A 23220-nucleotide genomic window follows, 5' to 3' on the forward strand; every position below is an offset into this window, starting at 1 on the left:
TTTGTTAAGCAGGTCTCCATTTACATAAATTTTAAAAACCTGGTCTCACTACATACTGAATGATTTTTCTGGGCTTAATTATTACAGCTATTCACAGTGAATTCCCCCCCACCACCACCACTGCTTTTTCAAAGTGTTCTTCACCCCTTTCTCCTGTAAATTCTTTCACATCAATTTCCAAATCCCTTTGTCAAGTTCCAAAAAGAATCCCATTAGGCTTTTGATTGCAGTTGTATTAAACCCATAAATTAATTTGGGGAGAATTGATATCTTCCCAATATTAAATTTGCTAATCCAACAACATGATATATCTCCTCATTTATTCAGGCCTTGTTTTATCATCCTCAATAAAGTTTTGTAGGTGTGTGCATTTTTGTATACCGTATTTGCCGGCGTATAAGACGATTTTTTGGCCCTGAAAAATATGCCTCCAAGTGGGGGGTCGTCTTATACGCCAGGTACACTTCAGATACACTGCCCATAGTGCTTGCCCCGTGCCATAGTGGCCTTCCGATGCCCGCCCACTTCATTCCACATACCGTTCAGGCATCAGCAACGCTGCTGGGTGTATGCTCGGCTGTTATGCGATTTTGCTGTTATGCGATTTTATATTTATATTTTAATTGCATTTGAGAATAGGATACATTTTATTATATTTTTATAATGGCTATTCCTGGCACATGGCTATTGATTTTTGTTTATTTGCTCTGAGTCAGACCATAATACTGAAATGTCTTCGTTTTAATAACCTTTGGTTTGTTTGTTTAGTTTATTCTCTTAAGGCTTTGAAACTACAAGAACATTTTCTGCTACAAATAAGGAAGTGCCTTTCTGTTCCTAGTTTACTAAGAATTCTGATCAGTAATGAAGGCTGAAGTTTTTAAAATTACTTTCAGTCTCTCTGGAGAGGATCAGATGGTTTTTATCATTTGACCTACTGATATGAGGCATATACCAATAGTTTTTCTTACATTCAACATTTTTCATCAGTGTATTTCTGGAATGAAACCAACTTGGTCATGGTGCCTTATGCTTTCATAATGATGCTAGATTCTGGGGTCACATTAGAAAAAGCTTGAGTTTGTAGCTATATAATTAAGGCTCGATTCCCAGCTGAGTCACTGGGCCAGATATATGGTGTTGGGTAGGTCATTTACCTTCCAGTCAGTGGAGATAATTATACCCACCCCACTAGGTTGCTGTAGGAATTACAAGAAAATAGTCAAAACAAGCCCGACACTATGGGCCTTGCATATGATAGATACTCTAATTGTGTAGCCACTGGTTCCATTACTATAATCATCCATTTTCCTTCTGTTGTTGCCTCAAGATTTCCAAAGCTATAGTAATGATTGACCTCAAATTTTAATATAGTTTGGAGTTATTTCTTTTAAATTCAACTAGCCTGATAAACAAACACAGTTAGCTTTTCTTACCATTAATGCCTCTCTGTCGCTCATTTTTCCCTCAAATCTCAGCCTTCCAAGTTAGGAGGGATTGGGGAAGTATTTGCCAGTTATGTTTATTGAGCTATTGTACTTCACCTTCCGGGTGGTCCTCGTTCTCTAGGGAGCATGGGGTGGCAGAAAAATCTAAGAGTAACAAGATGTTTACTAGGGCTTTTCTTGATGCTTTAGGATTTTAGCAAGGCTACAACACCGAGATGATTAAGCGGTAAATACTGCCACACCCCGCAGAGGGTAGCTAAGGCACTTCCAGGCGTCCCTTCCAGTTGGCCCCTCACTTTTCACTCCAACACCACACTCAGCCTATACAATAAGGAGACTGTGTGGGTTGCGACTCTGAGGTTGTGTATTGTAGGCATGAGGGGAAACGGCTTTGTATTTTCTCCTACCCTCCCATAAGCCAAGTGATGGGCGCTTCGGAACCACTTATAGACACTGTGTGTGCAATGGAGGGAGAGGGGATGACGTCTCCTGTCCTAGCAGAGCCTGCTCATCCGCAGATACGTTTTGGCTCACACAGCAGTTCCAAAACCGAGTGTGGACAGAGCAGGCTTTCCTCTCCTTCATCCCTCATCTCTCCTCCAGGGCCCTACCCGCCAGGGGAAGAGCAGAGGCATCACAGAAGCTGGGTGGAGGGGAAGTGCATGAATGGACCTTATCCCAAACACACATCTTTTTAGTAAGTGGTGGTCATAGTCCACCTTCAATGGCTGCCTTCAAGCGGGCTCACTGGCACCACTCTAGAAACAATGTCCCTTGGGCATGGTATGGCCTGCATGGGAGACCCGTCCCCCTTCCCCAGTTTTTCAAAATGTTGTGGATTTCTCCATTTGTCTTTAGACGTTGCTTTGATGTTGAGTGGGATGGTGATTCCACTTCTATTGGCTAATTTTGATGTGTTTTTCTTAAGATTTGTGGATCATCTCACCAGGACCATGGCAGGGCAGTTAGATATCTGTGCTCATATCATCATCCTTCCCAGAAGGAAGTTGTGTTTACTTCTAATTCAGAGCCCTAAGAGTTAATCCAGGTTATGGTTATCCCCTGTCCACACCCCCCCACCATTGTACAGCGAGATTGGGGGTGGGGGGTGGAAAGGCCTTCCAAGGCTACTTATGTGGCTTTTTTCTACTTTCTAGACCCTCAATTATTCTTTCCCTCTTTCTATGTCTCCACTCTGCCCTAGAACAGCAAGCTAGACTGGAAACTCAGTGCCCACCTCAGGATGCTGGTTGCAGAGGTTCAGGACTCACTTCTACCCGCTGTTTGCAAGGCTTCATCCTTACTGCCTTGACCTCCCATAAGAAAGAGGCTCTGGAGAACATGCCTCTCTCTTACTTACAGAATCAGAAAAAGGACCAGTCCCATTCCTCCTATCATGAGGTTCCATCGCAGCCACCTCCAAGGCTCACAGCCACACATCAAGGACACCGCAGCATCTGCATGACCACACACTCCCCACCTTCACGGCTGCAACCAGAGCTTCTGCACTAACCCATGAATGTCTGAGGAAGTACAGCAGCAACTAGAGAATTCCTTCATAACAGGGTTCATCATGGCACAGTGAGGGAGAGCAGTTTAGGTGCTGACACCCTCTCTGCAGGCCTCAGGTTTCTTTCTAAATAAAGTTCATTAAGGGGCTTCTATATGCTGGGTTCTCTGAAAGACATATATCTTATCTCAATAAGGCTTCACAACAAAATGGTGTATTGCACTACCCCATAAATTGAAAAAAAGGGGGGGATTGAGGTACAGACAAGCAACCTATTATCCAGCTAACAAGTTGCAGCTTAAAATAAAAACCAGATTCTTTTTGGTTCTAATGCCCCTATTTTTTTTCACTAAATTCTAATGACCTGCTGGATAAAAGAGGGTGGTAAACACACACCACTTTAAGTAGAAATCCATAAATATGTAAATAGCATAAAATGTGCGATCAACCAGAAGGTGGAGAGAATGGGAAGAGAACCCTCCAAACAGCAGCATCTGTCTTGTTTCTGGCTGTACACAGTCACTCTTACCGTGGAGACCCTGAACACCATGAGATCGCAAGGAAATGGGCTCCCAGGCACTGGGCCCGACATTCCCAGGAGTAAGCAATCGTGGGGGATATATGACCACTTGATTTGCTGGATTGTTGCTTGGTGACTCCGTAACTATGATGAAAAGACTGCTGCCCAGATTCTGGCTCAAGCAGGACTCTGGGGGATGAAGGGAAGAGCTTTCTGGAGATTGATACCACTTTAGGTGGCTAAAGACCTGTTTTGGAGATAAGGAGGAATATGTCCCCTGAGAGCAAAACCAGGATCCATAAGTGAGTGTTGCATGGAGACAAATTTAGGTTACAATGAGGGAGAGTTTCTCTGCCTGATGCTGGGTGATGCAGAGACAAGCTGGACCAATGTTGTATCTGCACCTCTTATTTCACCTGCCTTCTCTACTTACTGGCTTGGTCCCCATTCTCAATGTCATTGTCCTTGGTTCTCCTGGTGGGCTCCAAATGGATGATAATTCTGAACCTAAGTTTTCTGCCCATCTACCTCTGCTGCTCCAACTCTTTTAAACCTAATGAAGATTCTCTGCTCTTACAAAGGACCCCATTTAGAAGTGCATCATAACCAGGCTAATACTGGGTAGAGAATACTAGTAACCACCCCGGATCCCAGCAGTGAGATAGACTGCCATGGAAGAGTGTGAACTTCCCATCAGAGGCAGCATTCAAAGTGAGGCTGCGTGGGCACCAAACAGGCCTCCTAGGCCCAACTCATATCACTGCATGTCTGCTGTTGGGGCTGTGCCAGAGGAAGCCACCCACTGTTGTAGACAAGAAAACCTCTGAGAGTCCATACAGCAGTATGATCATCATGTTTGGAAGTGGGATTTCCCATTGGATGAAGAACAACAAAAGAATATGTCCACCCTTCCAAAAGCCAGTCAGCCCAGAGAAATGGACAAGTAAGACTTCCTGCATTGATGTGATGATTCATAATCATAACATGCGTAACAGCAGCAGCAACAAATAATGATGATTGGTTTCATTATAAGCATCTGAAGAGTATTTTGAGCTTTCCAAAGCACTTTGATGTACATTATCACATTTGCTCCCCGGGCCTGTATCTCAGGAAGGATGGTGAATGATTAAATGGAGCAAAAGGAACAAAATGATGAATGAAAAAAGCAAGTGAATGGGGCATCTCAAGAGAACAGCATGAAGAAAGAGAATTAAATTGCTTTCATTGGTGCTAAGAAGTCCCTTTGATTCTAAAATCCAGGTGCAATCAGGCGCCTCTCACGGCAGAGGGAGAGGTAATCCGCTGGTCTCCCCTGAGCTCCAGGTTTACATACAGCATCACCAGTTGTACGTCTTCACCTCACACACAAGGCATGCAGACCTAAACCTACTGCCTTTCCCCAGCCCATCTTTTGTGTTTTCCACCTCAGAAAATGGCTCCACCAAACTCTTACTGATGATATCTACACTTAAGGGGTGGACCTTGCCAGTGCCCTGATGGTTTACCTGCTCAGTGCCCTGTCATGTGGATGTGTTCCATCATGACTGACATTAGGAAACAATTTGAGCATAACACAAATTTCACATTTGTATGCAGACACAGGAGTGAAGCAGAAAACTGCACCCATCTGAACTGAGACACATAGGAATACACATAATACCTCCCCACCTACCCTTGCTGACTGGGCCCTCTGGTATCTTACTGAGCTATACCTGAACTTGTACATTTTTGCTATGTGCCTCTGCCTACTTTTAGCATGTCCTTCCTAGGCCAGCCTCTGCCCTCAGTGCCTAGTACAGAGTCTGGCACATGGAAGTGACTCAGTAGATGTCTGATGAAAAGCACTACTGAGACAGGGCATGGCAGCCATTCATTCTCAACTGGTCTCCATAGTGACCAGTCTCCCTATCACCCAATCCCACACGCCAGCAGACACTTGCAGAGGAAGCTACATCAGTCCACATACTGGGGAGTTCCCCAGGTCAAGAGATTTAGCTCTAAGCTCTGAATTGATCTGTAACCTTGGTTTGATCACTCTGAGCCTAAGTTTTCCTCCTATCTACCTCTCACTGATGCCTCAAGGATCAAGCATTAAAATGGGCATTCTGAAAGTGGCATGTTGGTGTGTCACAGTCTATGAGTATTTCTTAAATGTGGGTGTGTATCAGCATCACCCAGAGGGCTCCTTAAAGCATAGATCTCTGGGCCCCAATCTAAGAATTTCTGAATCATTAGGTCAGGGGGGTGGGGCCTGAGAATTTGCCTTTCTAACACATTCCCAGGGGTGCCAATGCAGGGGGCCTGGAGACCACACTTTGAAAACCACTGCTCCAGATCATTCTAAGAGCATTGCTCTTTCCACACCAGCCTTGTTTTCCTCCATGAAGTTTGGTATTTCAATACTTGACTTTATGTTTATGTTTTACCCTTTATGCTGTTTTGTTGGAATCTAAACCCAGCCTGAAAATTCCTCTGGGCAGAAATTATACCTTCCACCCTTCACACTCTCTCGTTTTCTATTTTGTAAAAAAAAAAAAAAAAAGAGTATGTTTTCAGTGCTATTAATAATGAATAGGGAAAGGGTAGGAGGACTCAGACTACTAACCCATAAATGAATATCAACCTTGGAATTCTCTTAAAAATTAATTACGAGGCAAAGAACATTCTATCATCAGTGGAACTGTGGGAAAGATTATCTTCTTAATGACACATTTTAGAAAATGTGGGTTATTGAAGATTTTAGTCATAACTTACTTAAACAACACTTTTTTAAAATATAAAGCTATAAACAGCATTTCAACTCATAATTTTTATAGTGATAGTCAGACAATTGTGTTTTTAACATGCAAAATCCATTGCACGGTCATGGCAACAATTTTCAATAGACTGTAAATTTTCATTGAGATGATCATCTTGCGATTGAATTTCAAACTGTATTATATGATCATCAGCAATAAGTCCATGGGGGCTCCTAACAGTACTCTGAATATCATTTATAGAGATCAAAAACCTTGGAAACCCTTAGATTTACCCTGTGGAAAGAGGGAAGTCTCATTGGCAGGATAGAATCAATTATTTTTATGGATGGATATTGAATTGCAAAGCTGAGATAAGGCATTACCTGACTTAATAACATATCCCATGTCCTTTCAAAGTAGTAAGTTTCATAATCAGGTTTCAACGAGGAATTTTACCAAAGGCCCAGTTTTGAAAATAATCAAGAAAACGGCACTCCCATTCATCACAGTGGTTCAATAACTTTCAAAGGACTATTCCCAAGCAATGGCAATATGAACTTTGGGTCACATAGAGCCAAGATACACGACTGAGATACTTGAAAATGGTTCTAGTCAATTCCTCTGGAACTCTTATCTTGGCAATGCGGATGTGTTCCATCATGACTGACATGTTAGGAAACAATTTGAGCATAATGCAAATTTCACATTTGTATGCAGACACATGAGTGAAGCGGAAAACTGTACCCAACTGAACTGAGCCGCATAGGAATCCACACGGAGCACCCACCTGCAGTATCTCCCTGCTCCCTCAGCTCGCCGCCGGCGTGATGAGCCACATCCAGCCACACCTGGTGTATCACGCTCCAGCACTTTCAGACGCCCTCCTCACCATCTCAAATTGCCTTTCAGGCTGCAACCTTTCTGACGCCCACTTCCACAAGCAAATGTCAGGACTTTCCAAGCCAACACCCCACATGTGCTGCAGTTTTTATGTATACCCTGGCCATTAACGTGTGTAAAATTGTGCCACCAGTTTTACTAGGTTTCTCTCTCTTTTTTTTAAGGTGACACTGATGACAAGTACGTGTGTCATGACTCACAAGCCCATTTATTTTTATTGCATGGCTTTGCATAGTGCAATGATTTTTAAGAACACGCATGTCACACTGTAGCAGAACGGACTGCATTACTTGGCTTTTTGTTCCATGGTAGGCACTGTGCTGGCATGTCTTTCTCTCCCCACCCCGAAGCCAACAGTGACGCCTTTTCCCCTGGAAGCCAGCAGCCCGTGCCATGGCTTCCCTGACCTCCCAGAAACACCCCCAACTGTTTGTACCTCACAACTGGCACACACCTCTCTGCTTATTCACCATGCTGCACCCAATGACCAAGGGCATTGGAGTCAGGTGCAAATGCTGGCTGCCACTGGCCAATTCTATAACTTGGAGCACAAAGTTTAAAAATATTGAGTCTCTATTCATTCTCATATATGTGCGATAAAAATACGTATACTGAATAGTTACAGGGGGGAATGAGATAATAGAAATAATGTGATTTGCCAAAAAAAATTAAACACTGAGTTCTTTTAATTTCTTGAGTTGCATTCAGAGCTGGGACATCTCAGGGATATAGTTAGAGACAGAATCTCGGCCAACACCCCTTATTAGAAACAGCAGAGCAGCCCGGAGCCCTCAGGGACACAGCTGGATCCAAACGGTCCTCCCCCAAGACATAGTCCCAGCCAGCACACCGGTAAGCAACATGCAGGAACCTCAGAGAAACAGGTGGAGCCAAGGACCCCCAGGAACATGGGGCCAGGGACCCCCAGATGAATGGTCAAAATCAAGAACTCATTAGGGTCAGAGGCCCAGCCCAGGGATCCTCAGGGACACAGCTTCAATCAGAAACACAACAGGAACTGGAAGCACTCAGAGTAAAGTCCAAATGAGACCTTCAGGGGTCACGGTCAGAGCCCGGAGCCCTTAGAGACACGACGACAGGAGGCCTCTGACAGTGATGCTCAAACTAGCCTCGCATTGGCAACACTGTCAGAACCAGACACGGCCAGAGTCTGTCAGAGCCAGGAGGTCTGCACAGATGTCACCAAAGCCAGGAGGTCCTCTAAGGCTACACCAACACCCTGACTGTTTTTCTCCCCAACAGGACGCAGGCTCACACCGAGAAGTTTAGGCGTGATTGTCACAGAGGAAGATCTGCCCAGCCTCCCCAAATGAAGCCAGGACGGAGGCTCTTACCTGCACACTTGGTCCTGGTGGTGAGTGGAGGCCCCGGGGGCCCTGTGCCCCCCTCTCCTGGTCTTGTGAGTAGAACCCGGATCTCATACTCCACATCCGGGTCCAGATGCCACAGCTTATAGTTGGGCGAGTCCACGATGTGGGTCTCGGCCCAGGTGCCCGTGGTGGTGCGGTACTCCACCTCCTTCAGGATGATGGGGCCGTCCCCAATGATGGAGTTGGCGTTCGGCTTGATCCATAGGTACGTGGCCCCCACAGCCAGCAGCTCTGGGGGGGCAATAGGTGTGGGAGGCTCTGAAAGACAAATGGTCAGAAAAGGACATAAGACTCTCATGGTTACAGAACAAAACCCAAGCACGCAAGGGACAGGATTCCAGACAGAGCCATAAAACAGCCCAAATCCCTCTTTAACCCCATTGAATAGTTGGAGGGGGGAATGAGATCATAGACATAATGTGATTTGCAAAAAAAAAAAAAAAAAGTAAACACTGAGTTCTTTTAATTTCTTGAGTTGCATTCAGAGCTGGGACATCTCAGGGATATAGTTAGAGACAGAATCTCGGTCTTACTATGATTTTTACTTTTTTATATGTAAGTACCTGAATCAGTATTTCTTCACTAACTACATGTCATACCTCCCCTAGGTCTTTCATTTAAGAAAGAAAAGGGAGAGGGCGCTTGTGAGGGAAGGGTCTTTCCAGAACACAGCAAAGCCATCTGGGTTAATATTCCGCTTTCAATCCTCCAATGAGAGCCTGCCTTTACTGAAGCAGACTTTGGTTCAAAACCCAGGGTTGTCTGAGGTTTACACACATTTCTTTTACAGGAACACAGAGATTCCTAGCGGAAGTTCTCCCTGCGAGTGACTTGAGCCTCAGTAGTGAAAGGGTGACGGCACAGCAAGCATCCAGCTTCTCCCTCGATCCCAGCAGGTTCCTCCAGCAAGGAGAGTGCCACTGGCCACAGTGGCCCTGGTGGGAATCAAGGGAAAGGGAAGAGTCATGCCAAGTTACACTGTTCTAGAGGCCCGGTGCACAAAATTTGTGCACAGGTAAGGTCCCTAGGCCTGGCCAGCGACCAGGGCCGATCCATGGGACAACCAGCAGGGTGATGGGGGGCCCCCACTTGCCTGGCCTGGGGCCTGCGGGCTAGGGGCAGCTCCTGCATTGAGTGTCTGCTCCCTGGCGGTCAGTGTGTGTCATAGCAACCAGTCATTCCACCGGTCTTTCCGCTGTTAGGTCTAGTTGCATATTAGGCTTTTACTATATAGGGTTTGTGACCTATTGCCACTGTATGTATCTTCAGATAAAGAGACCAGGCTTTCAACATGCCTTTGCAGTGGCCTCCCACTGGCAAAGCTACAGAAATCGACGTTTGTTTTGTACTTCTCATTGGCCAAAAAACCTCACATGCATTACTTTGCACAGTTCTTCAGACATTATCACCTCTGTTTTTATAGGAAGCAAAAAACTTAGAACTCAAGTGACCAGGTCACCGAACCAAGATCATGGAGCATAGGCAGGATGGAACCCACAACCTCATGCCTTCCGAGACCAGCTCTCCCCTCGGGAGGCAGTTTGCCTCTTGATGCCCATTTTGTAAAAATCAAAGGGGATATATTTTTTATTTGTTGCAAAAATAGCCGTGGAACAACAATAAAGAAAGTAAGAAGAGAAAATGTGTTCCCTTCCCTACCACCCAACATAATAGCCTTTTTTATTTCTCTATGTTCCATTCCAGTTCCTATTCATATACGTAAACTTTTTTTCATGCAGTTCCAGTAACACATAGATACAATGTACATTTGTTTTCCCTTTTACTTATTATATCCTAAGGGCTTTGCATATATACTACCTGGATTTTACCATCCCTGTCTTTAACAGCTACCAAATAACCCATCAGGTGATCACACTAACTATTCTCCATTTGTTGGGCACATGAGTTGCTCTAGGTTTTGCTATGGTAACTAATGCTCCAATGAACTTCCTTGTGGGAATGACTCCAGTCCTGCTTGTCTCATGTTTTCTTAGGACCAACTTCCAGGAATGGGATTTTCTGTAAAGGGTTATGAGCAAGTTAATGAGCAGATTTAGGAAGTGGAGGGTTGAGGAGACATTTGGGAGTAGAGTACAAGATTCAAGACCTTTAAGAGAACCTCTGGGTTACTCAGGTGACTGAGGCAGGTATGAGCTTCTGTTTGGAACTCAGGTGAGCGCTCCCGGATAGATAAAACTCATTCCATGTTTTCTTTCTAATTAATTACCCAACAACAAAGATTCTCCGCAAACAGAATAATTGCTATGAGACAGGGTTGGACAATATTTTCTCAGAGTGGCTCAGAGCAAATCTTAAGGGACAGCTTCAGATTGCCTCTATTATAGCCTGCCATTTGGTCAGAGAAGGAAATTAAGCGGATTAGTCAAGCTAGATGCTTTCTTTACAAAGCCATGGAGGTTATTACTCAAGGCCTTGTTATCTCAAAGGTGTTTGCAAATTGATTTTTGGATAATTTGTTCCAGGTAGAGAAGTTAAGTTGGCAGACAGATAATTTCTGGGCTCATCCTTTGTGCATTTTAAATATACGGACCCATATGATCAACTCTCCTGAGTTTCTATCCATCTCCAATGAGGCCTCATGGGTGATATCTGCAGCTCTGCGAAGACCCAGCCCAATCCCTTAATCGAATTACTCACTGACGGGCCCTGGACAGAACTCAGAGCAGCCGACTTCAATACTTCAGGGCTGGCACAAGGGGCCACATTAAACTCTCTTCCATCGACTTTCTACTATGGTTTGTGCTCTCCAGTTTCAAGATTAGCAGTAAATTGCTGACCACCAGAAAGAAAATAAAGTATTAATCTTCCCAAACGTTGAGTCTCTTTTCACGTATTTCTGATGGCCGGTGCGAGCATTGTTGCAAACATTCCCTCGAGTATATAAATGTCTCCATCTCCGATGACTTACTGGCTCACAAGTCCCTGTGCAAAAGGACCAATGCAGCCATCTCTCCCTCTGTCCTCTCAAGAGAACATCGCGTGTTTCCTGTCCTGGCACCAGAAAGCAGTCAGATTATTGTGTTACCTATTCTTTTTCTTGGAATTCATTGATTATGACTGGCATTCTTTAAAAGTCACATGTACTAGTGGCTCCAAGAGACAGAAGCTGGGATAAGACACACAATCAACATTTTGGTAGACACCGCCCTTTCACAAAATGCACAGAAAGATCATGCTGATTTGTGTCAGCTCTCCTCCCTGTCTGTGATGAACTGTTCAACCAGACAGTGCAAGAAGCCTAGGGAGCCATCTAATCCAACCACCGAGAGTCAGAAAGGAAACTGAGGCCCAGAGAGGGCTCAGGGCCTGAAAAGCTAGAAGAAGTGGGGGTGGGGCATCATAACTCGGGGCTCAGGTAGCATCCCTGCTCCACCCTTTCTACTCTTGTACTTGAGAGAGATACTTCAGGAATTAACTAGAAGGATCATTAAAGGAACCTGACACCAGTGGTTCTGAACTTAGGGGGATGCATGGGTCCTTGTGAAAATACGGTAAGAAATTCCAGGCTTCCATCCCAGGACAATGCACATATGCACAATAGCTAGAGTTTGCACATCATTTCCGGAACCCTCGAACCCTCAGGGAGCCCAGGCACAAAGCCCTGAAGAGTCTATGTTGAGAATAAAGGAAGGCAGACCACATGCCATAACAGCTTACACGTCTCTGGGACCCCGCAGCCACCCTTTGTTGTACGAGCTAGAGGATAGGAGTCCAAACATGTCCGAGGACAGAACTTGATGAAGAGGTCACAGATGTAGTACTTACAGGCTCTCAGGTTCCCAAACATTTGGGTGAAGATGAACATGCTAAGATTTCCACAGAACAAAAGTAAATGTCTAGCTTTCCATGACCACGGTCCACCAAACGCAGTCATAGATTTAGTATGTGGTCTAACATATTTAAGGGATGAAGACAAGCCCCTGCCCATGAACTGTTATCTCCTAAGTAGAAATCATCCACAGAGGATGTCTGAGCAGCGTGGGTGGCCATTGCACACACCACAGACTGGGCAGATTGAACAACAGAGGCTGGGGGGTGGGGAGCCCACGATCAAAGTGCTTGCCAATTCAGTTTGTGGTGAGAACCCTCTTCTGGGTTTGCAGACTGCCGTCTTCTTGCTGTGTCCTCACACAGTGGAAAGAAAGAGATCTCTAGTCTCTTCCTCTTCTCATAATGGCACTAATCACATAATGGGGGCTCCACCCCCCATGACCACATCTAAACCTCATCACCTTTCTAAGGCACCCCTTCCTAGTACAATCACATGAGGGGTTAAAACATCAACAGATGAATTGGGCGCGGGGGAAGGCACAAACATTCGATCCTTAGCAGAGGGCATGTTCTCAAATCCACTCTCTCTTCACAAGGACTTTGTGTAATGGCTGTGGACTTGAGAGGAACAATCTCGCAGAGAGAAAGTCCCTCTGTAAGAAGCCTACCCAGTACGTACCCTGTGCTTCTCATGGGCCAGAGTGCTGAGTGTGGAATTTAGTGGTGAAAAGAAATACAGGTGGAAAGAAATAGAGGAGTCAGAGGGTAGGGCAGCCAATGAGAGCAGCAATGACAATAATGTGCAATGAGGGTCATGATGGGAGTGACAGAGGTAATTATGGGGCTGTAAAGGGACTTCGCCTGGTCTAGAGGTTTGGAAAGCTCTTATAGAGAGAGCTTGAGTGTGATCAGTGGGCCTCGAAATTCATGTAAGTTTGTGGGCAAAGAGATTGTCCTGAGAATCCTGTAGTTGTGATTTGAATGGGGAAGTATACACAGGACTAGAATAGAACACAATGAAAACGATGTGTTCTGAACACTAGTTCATTCATTCGTTCATATACACACACTGGGCACCTGCTATATGGCACACTCTGTCCTGGGCACTGAGAGTACAACAGTGAACAAAACAGACACAGAGCTGGTTGCCAGGAGCTCACATGATAGCTTCCACTGAAGGACTGAAAGACAGAGATGTCAGGAGAGAAAGAAGTTGATTCAGAAGCTGTTGGGTGCTTATGATTCAACCAATTTATGCATATGCATACAACAGAATACTACACAGCAAGGAAAAAGGAACACACTACAGATACACCATGTGGATGGATCTCAAAAGAAAATGATGTCCTGTAAAACAAGAAAAGGGGAGGATGCATGATGATTTCATTCATAGGAAAAGTTCAAGAATAGGCAAGTTGATCTATGGCGATAAACGTCAGAATCACAGTTACTTATGGGAGCAGGTGATGAGCAAGTGAGGCATGAGAGAACGCTCTGGGGTACTGGGATATACTACATATCAATTTGGGTGATCAAATATTACTAATAATCAGAAAAGCATTACCTCTGGTGGGGTGACTGCCTGGAAGGGGGCATGAGAAAAGTTTCTGCAGTGATAAAAATTTCTGCCTCTTGGTTAGAGTTGTGTAAGACCCATCCATTCAACTGTACACTTAAAATACAGATATTTTATTGTGTGTAAATGATACCTAGAAGACAGACTAAGGAAAAGAAACAAACAAAAATATGACTTGTGTGTAACCCAGCAGGTGGGAAACGTGGCACTACATCTTACTTGGAACTGAGCCATAGAATATTGGGGGAATGAGCCTCAAACCCTCTTATCATACTTCTCAACTGTGCAAAGCCAGGAATAAGTGTATGACATTTGATGGCACCCTACACTCACAAAATCTGGAACCAAATAAGGAGGAAGTCTGGCCTCCAGGGAGCTGAGACCTAAGCGGGGACATAGTATTGTCCCCCACCAGCCAGGCATCAAAGCACTTCAAGGACAAGACTCTCTGATCCCTCCCTGAGGTCAGGCGGCAGCCGCCCTGACCTGCCGAGGTGGTGAGGTGACCCCTTAATGTAATTCTGCCTGGTCCTCAGGCAGCATCTTCAGACCAATTCTGTCTTCCTTTTCCCTGCTGTGAGCTCTTGTAGCAGTTTGACTCCCCAGAAACTCCTACAGAGAGCAAAAGTGCTTCAAATAGCTGGAGAGCAAGTTTGGTGCTGACGCACTATCCGCTGCAGATAGAAATCAAACGTTTTTGAGAAAAATTGAATGTTTCTAAGATGAGAAGTGAGCCTTGACATGTTTAAAGTGGCTGTAACCTGGCCTCCAACACCATCCACCAGCCTCCTGACGCTACCTGATCACCTTCCCAACTGCACTGCTATTGACTAAACCCAAGGGTCTGTGGGAACACCCTGCCCCATGCGCCAACATACACACATGCCCACACGCTGTTTCACCTTCCCACGGCCAGACTTCTGCACATGCCATTTCCCCCAATGGGGATGTCTTCCCTTTCACTTTTAATCAAACTATGCCCTTTTTTTCTTTTTTTTCCAATTCTGCTTCCCAACGACTCGGTTGTGTGGTCTACGGGGCTCAGCACAGGGTAGATGTTCAAAAGTGTCACGCTGATTAGATATTCTACTGATTTGCATGCATCACTCTTTCATAACATTATAAAATGAAGATCAAAAAGCAGAAAGGAAACTGGCTTGGAGCCGTGGGCCTGTCTTTTTTTGCCCTGGTTTTACCATGAGCCACTGGACAGAACACTCAATCTTTGCGGGTCTCAAACTTTTCATCTTTACAATCAAAGACTGATTTAGAATTCCAATTAGAAAGGTATGTGAATTTCCTGCCAGAGACCATAAGGATTCTGTGACCAAGTTCATTGACTCCACCCTGACTGCGAGTCATCAGCTGCGAACCCTACTTCCTCTTCCTTCCCTGGCCTGAGCCCACCAGGCCCTTGAGCAGAAGATATAAGTAGATACAGCCATTCCTTGGGATTCATGGGGGATTGATTTCAGGACCCTCATGGACACCGAAACCTATGGATAAAATGGTGTAGTATGTGTATGTCATCTTTTCATATCCTCCCGGATACTTTAAATCATCTCTAGATTATTTTCATACCAAATACGATGTGAATGTTATGTATATAGTTGTTATACTCTACTGTTTATGAAATAATGACAAGAAAAAGTCTGTACATATTCAGTACACATGTAACCACTATAGGCCTAATTACATAATACGTGTCAGCAACATGTCACTTTTTTTGGTTGGGTGGTTGATTGGTTGAATTCACAGATGTGGAACCCGAGAATACTGAATCCACCAGTAGGTGCTTATAGAACTAGTCTTTGTGACCTAGCCTAACATATGGTTAATGTTCAATAAATACTTGATGTTTTATGTAAATGGGTAGAGAAAATATTTGATAAGTTTTCCCAAAATAAGGTGTTGGGGGGTAGCAATACAGAAATGAACAAAAGCAAGAAGGATAATGTTACAGAGACTAGCAAATGGAAATCCAAGCTAAGAATCAGAAGTGTTTGGGGAGGACATAGCAAACAAATGGAACAGAACGATAATCAAAGACAAGGCTAAAAAAAGTCTTTAAAATAAATGAAGTTTGCCGACTATGAGGAGCACAGTGGGTTCCAGACAAAATCAATGACAAGACTCAAACTTAAGCCCATCCTGGCAATATTTTGAAATACAAGACTAAAGAAAAACTCCCACAAGCATCTTTCTAGACAATAAAAGATCTCCGTCAAAACAACAAGACTGAAAAGTCAGTTCTCCAACTGCATCACTGCGACCGGAAACACTGGACGTGATGGTGGAGATGATAATTGCAGTAATACAGACGACAACAGTGGCAGCTACTAAACACGGCAGATTTTTATGTACCTGTCACTGTTCTTATGCCTTAACATATTAACTCATTTAATCTTTTTTAAATATATTTTATTGATTTTTTACAGAGAGGAAGGGAGAGAGATAGAGAGTTAGAAACATCGATAAGAGAGAAACATCGACCAGCTGCCTCCTGCAAACCTCCCACTGGGGATGTGCCCGCAACCCAGGTACATGCCCCCGACCGGAATCGAACCCAGGACCCCTCAGTCCGCAGGCCAACGCTCTATCCACTGAGCCAAACCGGTTTCGGCCATATTAACTCATTTAATCTTTATAGCAACTCCAGGGCTAGATAGCATCGTGATTCCGATTTTTCTGAAAATGGATTAAGTAACTTTCCCAGTGACAAACAATTAGTAATTCAAAGAGCCAGGACTGCGGCCCACGCGGCCTTTCTGGGGATCTGCACTCCCTCCTGACCGCAATGGTACATGGCACACACACGAGGTGCGAAGAGGGTGTTGCCTGCCCCCAGAATATTATAGCCGCTAAGTTGTGGTTCATTTATTCCTCATCTCATACCACGAGGTAAGTACTATTATAGCACCCATTTTACAGAGGAGGAAACTAAAGGGATGTGCCAGTTATTTACTTCCAGTTCTTTATGTTTAATACGGATCTGCGGCAGGAACTTCTGGGCTCCCTTTGCCAGCTTCAGTTCAGTCCTACCAATGGGAGGCTGTGCCGGAGACTAGAGGCTCGGCTAGAAAAGAAGATACTGGGAGAGGGGAGAAGATACTCTCTACCTGCTTCAAGGTCCTTTCAATATCCCTCCAGCAGACACAGCTTTGCTCCCAGCCTTAAATTCTCCTGGCCCTCCCAGCGCCCTCAGCACAGCATCTTTTCAGAAGCCAGGCCAGGCCCCTACAGATGCAGTACCATGTGTGGAGCCTCCTGCTACACAGGTCCCAGCAGCCCTACAGGCCCCTCCCCCAACCCCCACCTAGGCCCTGGTGCTCCCCTGGCCCCGGGTGTGGTAGATGCTTCCTGCAATTCCTACTGCTTTGGTGCCGACATTTGCTCTGGCAACCTGCCAACATTTGTACAATTCCCCACAACAAAAACTCTGTTTGAAATATCCAGAATGCTTTAGGGTTTCCTTCCTGGACGCTGACTGGCACAGGAAGATACTATAAGTATCTTCATTTTGCATGAGAGGAAGTGAAGGCACAGAAGTTAAGGAACGAACCCAAGGTCACGCAGCTAGGACATGGTGACTCTGGGACACCGGCAGTCTTGCTTTAGTCTGTTAATTTAAGGGTTTTTAAGGAGAATGTCCCAACATTCTCAACAGTCCCGTCAGCGAGACTGAGGCAGGCAGATGGGAGCCCGAGAGATATGGTCTCCTGTTCAAAACAAGTTCTGAGGGCCAGTTCTATGTTCTGAGGATAGAGAGTCAAAGTCAGTAACTGTCTCTACCCTGGAGGGATGTAGGAGACGAGGCAGTGAAACCGATGGAGAAATCAATCATTTTCAGACTAAAAAGGGCTGGACTGTGGCAGAGCCAGGATCTTGTGGACACACAGAGGAGTGTGGTACACAGAATAATGGCCCCCAAAGATGCCTACGTCCCAATCCCCAGAACTATGCAGGGTAAAGGCACTTTGAAAATATGATACAGGAGAGTGGCGAGGGTGTCTGGGAATATCCACCTGGGTCCACTTGAATCACCAAAATCCTCATACGAGCAAGAGGAAGACAGAAGGACTGGACTCAGAGGGGCTGAGGGATGTGGCACTGCTGGCTTTGAACACGGACGAAGGGGCCATGAGTGAGAAATGCAGGTCCCTCTGGAAACTGCAAAAGGGAAGGGAACAGGCTGTTCCCGAGAGCAGAAGAGAAGCAGCCCATTTGACACTGAACCCATTTTAGACTCTGACTTCCACATATGTAAGAGAGTAAATGTGTGCTGGTTCAAGCTGCTGTTTGTGGTCCTTACAGCAGCCCTTGGAGATGAATACAAGGAGGAGATCGGAGGGAGGAGATGAGGGGAGGTTTCTGGGGAAACCAAATCATGAGATGAGGAGAGGAGAGGCCACCAGGCACCGGGAGAAGGGAGCCTTCACAGAGACGAGAAGACCCTGGCTCATTCCGAATGGCACATCCTGCTGATTGCCTCTAGTGCAGTGGTTCTCAACTTCCCTAATGCCGTGACTCTTTAATACAGTTCCTCATGATATGGTGACCCCCAACCATAAAATTATTTTTGTTGCTACTTTATAACTGTAATTTTGCTACTGTTATGAATCGTAATGCAAATATCTGATATGCAGGATATATTTTCATTGTTACAAATTGAACATAATTAAAGCATAGTGATTAATCACAAAAACACTATGTAATTATATATGTGTTTTCTGATGGTCTTAGGCAACCCCGGTGAAAGGGTCATTCGACCTCCAAAGGGGTCGCGACCCACAGGTTGAGAACCACTGTGTGGCAGCACAGAAAGTCATGCCCATTTCTGAGGGGGAGGTCTAGACCAAGATAATGGCCACGGGGCTGGAGAGACACAGTCGCAGGGACTGGACACAGGACTAGGAGACTGGACGGGACTTGGTCCTTGATTGGATAAGCAGGAGGGAGAAGGGACCAGTATGCGTAGAAAGCCAGGGCCCAGCAGGCTGAGTGAGGGGGGGCGTGTGCATGCCTGCAGGGCCTCAGTCTTTCGTAAGCGGCAGTGCTTGCCCCATCCATCTAAGTGAGTGCCCATCTCACGTTCCCTGCACAGCACCCCAGGGCACTGTTCGGCTTCTCCAGGCCGTGCCCAATGCTCTGCGCTCCATCCCGTTGTGTCTTCACATTCATTTCTACCCACGAAGGGCAGTGTGGTGCATTGAAAGGGCACAAGCACCAGGTCAGACAGATGGAGTTCGGCTTATAACCTCTGTCACTTGAATGATGGCTTTGGGCAAGTTACATTAATTCTCCTGAGCCTCAGTGTCTCCATGGATAAAACGCAGGTATTGGATCACATCTCACTGGATCCCTGTGTTAAGGACCAAGTGGAAATGCCTGAAACTCAACAGGCCCCATACAAAGGTGAGAAATCTGAGTTATTCCTTCCTCCCACCCTTCTCGGCCTCCCACACTGGTCCACCTCCCCATCCCATCGCCCTCTCCCTTAATAGGCCACTCGACCCAGCTTCTCACACCTCCTGTGATCTCCACTCTGCGCCTCTCGGGGCCCTGCAGCACATGTGAGGAAATCAATGTCAGTTTTATGCATGAGGAAGCCGCGAGTCTCCCACTGGGATGGTTAACTCACACTCAACAAGCACCAGGGGGAAACATGGCAACCGTCTTAACAGAACACGTCTGAGAAGCTAGAGAAGAGGGAAAGGGGGTGGGGGAGGGAAGAAATGAGCAATTCCGGGCCACCTGAGTAGGGCAGCTTCATCAGTTGCTATGCTACCAGCCACAGTGAGAGAAAGAACGAAGGGGCTGGGGCTTTAGAGATATTGTTATTTTGCAAATTTCTCCCCTTGGCATATCCCTATTGCGGGGGGAGCTGCGTAATTAGTCTCTGAGCTGCTGGAATGGCTGGAAGTGGCTAGGAGTATCGACTGAAGCTCTGAAGCATCGGGAGAGGGTGTCCGGATGGATTAAGGGGCTTAGTCATAACAGCCTGATCGGTGTGTGGGGGGAGTTTAAGAGACGATCGCCCCCTTTATGTAAAGGAACTGAAAAATGAGCCTCTTCCAAATTCCCTTGATCCCCCAGGGCTGCCCTGGGCTCTGCCATATTCAGCATGAAGAGAGTTGGCAGCCTCAATAGCAGCTCTTCGGAAAAGGACTTCGAAACAACCGAAAGTTGCAAGGTCTCATGGGCCTCAGACCACGCCCCATCCTCCGGGGCCACAATTCTCACTGGGGCAGGTGGACAGTGGGCTCTGAGAACAGCATCAATGGCTCCAGGTTGGTGCCCACTGCAGGCCCCTGAGGCTGGGTACTTCTGTGGCAAGTAGAGAGTATGAGGGGACAGGAGAAAGCACATTTACTGAGTGACTACTGCATTTCAGGCACTGTCCTAGATATTTCCAATGTCTCAATCACACACTTCTTAGACACAGGAAGAGGGAACCCACAGAAATATACAGCAACTTCTAAGAGAAGCTACAAAACGACAAGAGTTTTAGACAAAACAACTTCCTTGGACAGAATGCTACTTGAAGATATACAGTAAAATAAGCTTGACATTTTACGTGCATAAAAGGATTCAAGGAAATACCCCCATTTACACAAATCGCTTCGTGGAATACAAGAGAAAACATACTTCCGAACTCACTTCACAAGCCCAAGGTAGTTGTCACGCCAAGACCTTACAGGATATCACAAGAAAAGAAAGGTCTGGGCCCGTCTTGCTCATAAACATAGAGATAAATATCCTCCACCTGATACTAGCAAACCAAACCCACTGATGTAGAAACGAAAAACTGATCATAATCAACTTGGCTTTATTCCAGGACTACAGGATCAATTTAACATTAGAAAATTAATCAGTATAACTCATCATATGGGCAAAAGAAAAATCATGTAATAATCTCAAGATTAACAAGGAAGCATTTGCTGAAAGTCAATGGATAAAACCCTTAGCAAGCCAGATACAAAGGCAAGTTCTTTAATCTGGTAACGGGTATCTAAAACATACGTCTAACATCATAATCAATGGTAAGATACTGAATGCTTCCCCCATATTTTCCCAGTTTTACTGGGTGCTGTAGCCAGTGCAATGGGGCAAGAAAAAGAAATTAAAGATATAAGGATTGGAAAGAAAGCTTTCATTATTCACAGACTGCCATATTGTATATGGAGAAAACCCCAAAGATGCTCATATCATGAGGAAAATAAAAAAGTGAATATATTGAAGCCAATGTACTTTACTTGCATGCTAGATTTCAATGAACAAAAATAATTTTAAATCATCCATTTGTACCATATGCATAAGCCTTCTAACCTTGCTCCTACTTCCGCCTTCTTCAGATCCATTCTCCACCATGTAGCCCAAGAGATCTTCCTAAAATGACAGCTCCGTGGTATTCTAAGGCCTCGGGCCCATGAGTGATGTCTACCGGATGTCCCTGTCTACCTGCTCAGCCTCTTCTCCTGACCCTCTCACTGCTCAGGCTCCAGACATGCAAGTTTGTTTGTAAATGTCCCTAATGAGTTACTTTCTACCTCAGGGCCTTTGCACATACTTTAACCTAGTTCACTCTTCATATCAGCTCAACCCTCACTTCCTCAGGGGGGTCCTCCCTAACTTCACCCATGTTTCCAGGCATTCTTCTTTATAGCATTTATATTTAGTGTGACTGTTTATGCTGCTCTTCCCCTTAGCCAGTGGTCGGCAAACTGCAGCTGGCAAACTGCGGCTCATGAGCCACATGCGGCTCTTTGGCCACTTGAGTGTGGCTCTTCCACAAAATACTGACTTCTGCGCATGGGCCAAAGAGCCGCAAGTGGCTCGCGAGCCGCGGTTTGCTGACCACTGCCCTAGACTGTAAGCACCATGAGGGCAGAGACCACTTCTGTATTTCTCACCATCTTATTCATAGCATCTGCTTGATCCTTGACACATAATAAATGCTTCATGAATATCTATTGAATGAATGAGTCAAAACGAAGTCAGAAGAATCCCGTTCTGCTGTCAGCCAATCTGATTTGTTCCTTAAAGCTTGGAGTGATGAATATTTTGATGAATAGAATTGGTGCAACAATGGGTAGTTGGATGTTACTGGGAAACCCAGCAGTATGTGAGGTCTTGAACAGAGCCCAGTACTACATACAGTAAAGGGGACTGCCACACCCCTGCCCAGAAACGGCCCACCAGCTGGGGCTGAGCACTCATTTGTCACTTTAAATGTCAGTGTTAATTCTTTTTAATTAAGCTTTTCTATTTTGAGATAATTATAAGCTTACAGTAGTTGTAAGAAACAACAGAGAGACCCTATGTATCCTTTACACAGTTTCCCCAAAGATAACTTCGTACAAAACTTTCATACGATTTCACCACCAGGATACTGACATCGGTACAGTCAAGGCATTTCCACACCACATGGATCCCGCATGTGGCTCTCTTAGACCCACACCCACCTCCTTACTCTCTCACCCAGCCTCAATTCCGGGGACCACTAATCCAGGCTTCATTTCTATTTTTATTTTTTCCAGTTTTATCGAGAAATAATTGACATACATCACTGAACATGTTTAAGGGGCACAGCACATTTTAAAAATTTGGGTATTTTTTTAAAAAAATGATAATATCTAATTTCTTGGGATTGGCTTTTTTTTCACTCAGCATTAACCCTAAAGATAAAACCAGGTTGCTGTGCACACCCATAGCCCCTCCTTCTTTCTGCTGAGCGGCATCCCATGACATACGTGTATCCAGGTTGTTTAACCATTCACCTGGTGAAGGACACCTGGGCTGTTCCCAGGTTGTAGCTCTTTCAAATAAACCTGCAAAGAACAATCATGCGTGCCCAGGTTTTTGTGTGAACGTTAAGTTTTCTGTCTCTGGAACAAATGTCAGGATTGGTATTGCTAGGTCAGATGGAATGTGGAGCTGCCAAACTGCCTGTCAGAGTGGCTATGACATTTCACATGCCCGCCATGAGTGTAGGAGCAATCCGGTTTCTCTGCATCTTCACCAGCACTCGGTGCTATCATTTTTCAGCCACTCTAAAACGTGTGTCGTGACATCTCATTGTGGTTTTAATGGAGACTAGCCCAGTGACTAATGTTATTGATTGCTTTCTCACGTGCTTATTTGCCATCAATATATCCTCTTCGGTAGAAGGTCTGCTCATAACTTTTTGTCCATTTTCTAATGGAATTGTTGGTTTTTGTTTGTTTACTTTTTTTTTTGCTATGGAGTTTTGAGATTTCTTTATATAGTCCAATTACTTTAGCTCATCTTTGCTTCATATGAGCACTCACCAAAAAACAGTTTTATTTTAATTAGTTCAATTTA

At 45.1% G+C, this 23220-nt stretch overlaps 1 protein-coding gene across 1 annotated transcript in view; it reads right to left on the reverse strand.

Annotated features, from left to right (window-relative positions):
• PTPRT (protein tyrosine phosphatase, receptor type T) overlaps nt 1–23220 on the reverse strand; it is a 720009-nt gene that overhangs the window by 544059 nt on the left and 152730 nt on the right. The window contains exon 6 of the mRNA XM_015563947.1: nt 8472–8765. Within this exon, the coding sequence (XP_015419433.1) occupies nt 8472–8765 (294 nt within the window). The remainder of the gene's footprint in view (nt 1–8471; nt 8766–23220) is intronic.

Source organism: Myotis davidii, unplaced genomic scaffold (assembly GCF_000327345.1).
Source record: "Myotis davidii unplaced genomic scaffold, ASM32734v1 scaffold199, whole genome shotgun sequence".
In the NCBI taxonomy this organism is placed as follows: domain Eukaryota; kingdom Metazoa; phylum Chordata; class Mammalia; order Chiroptera; family Vespertilionidae; genus Myotis; species Myotis davidii.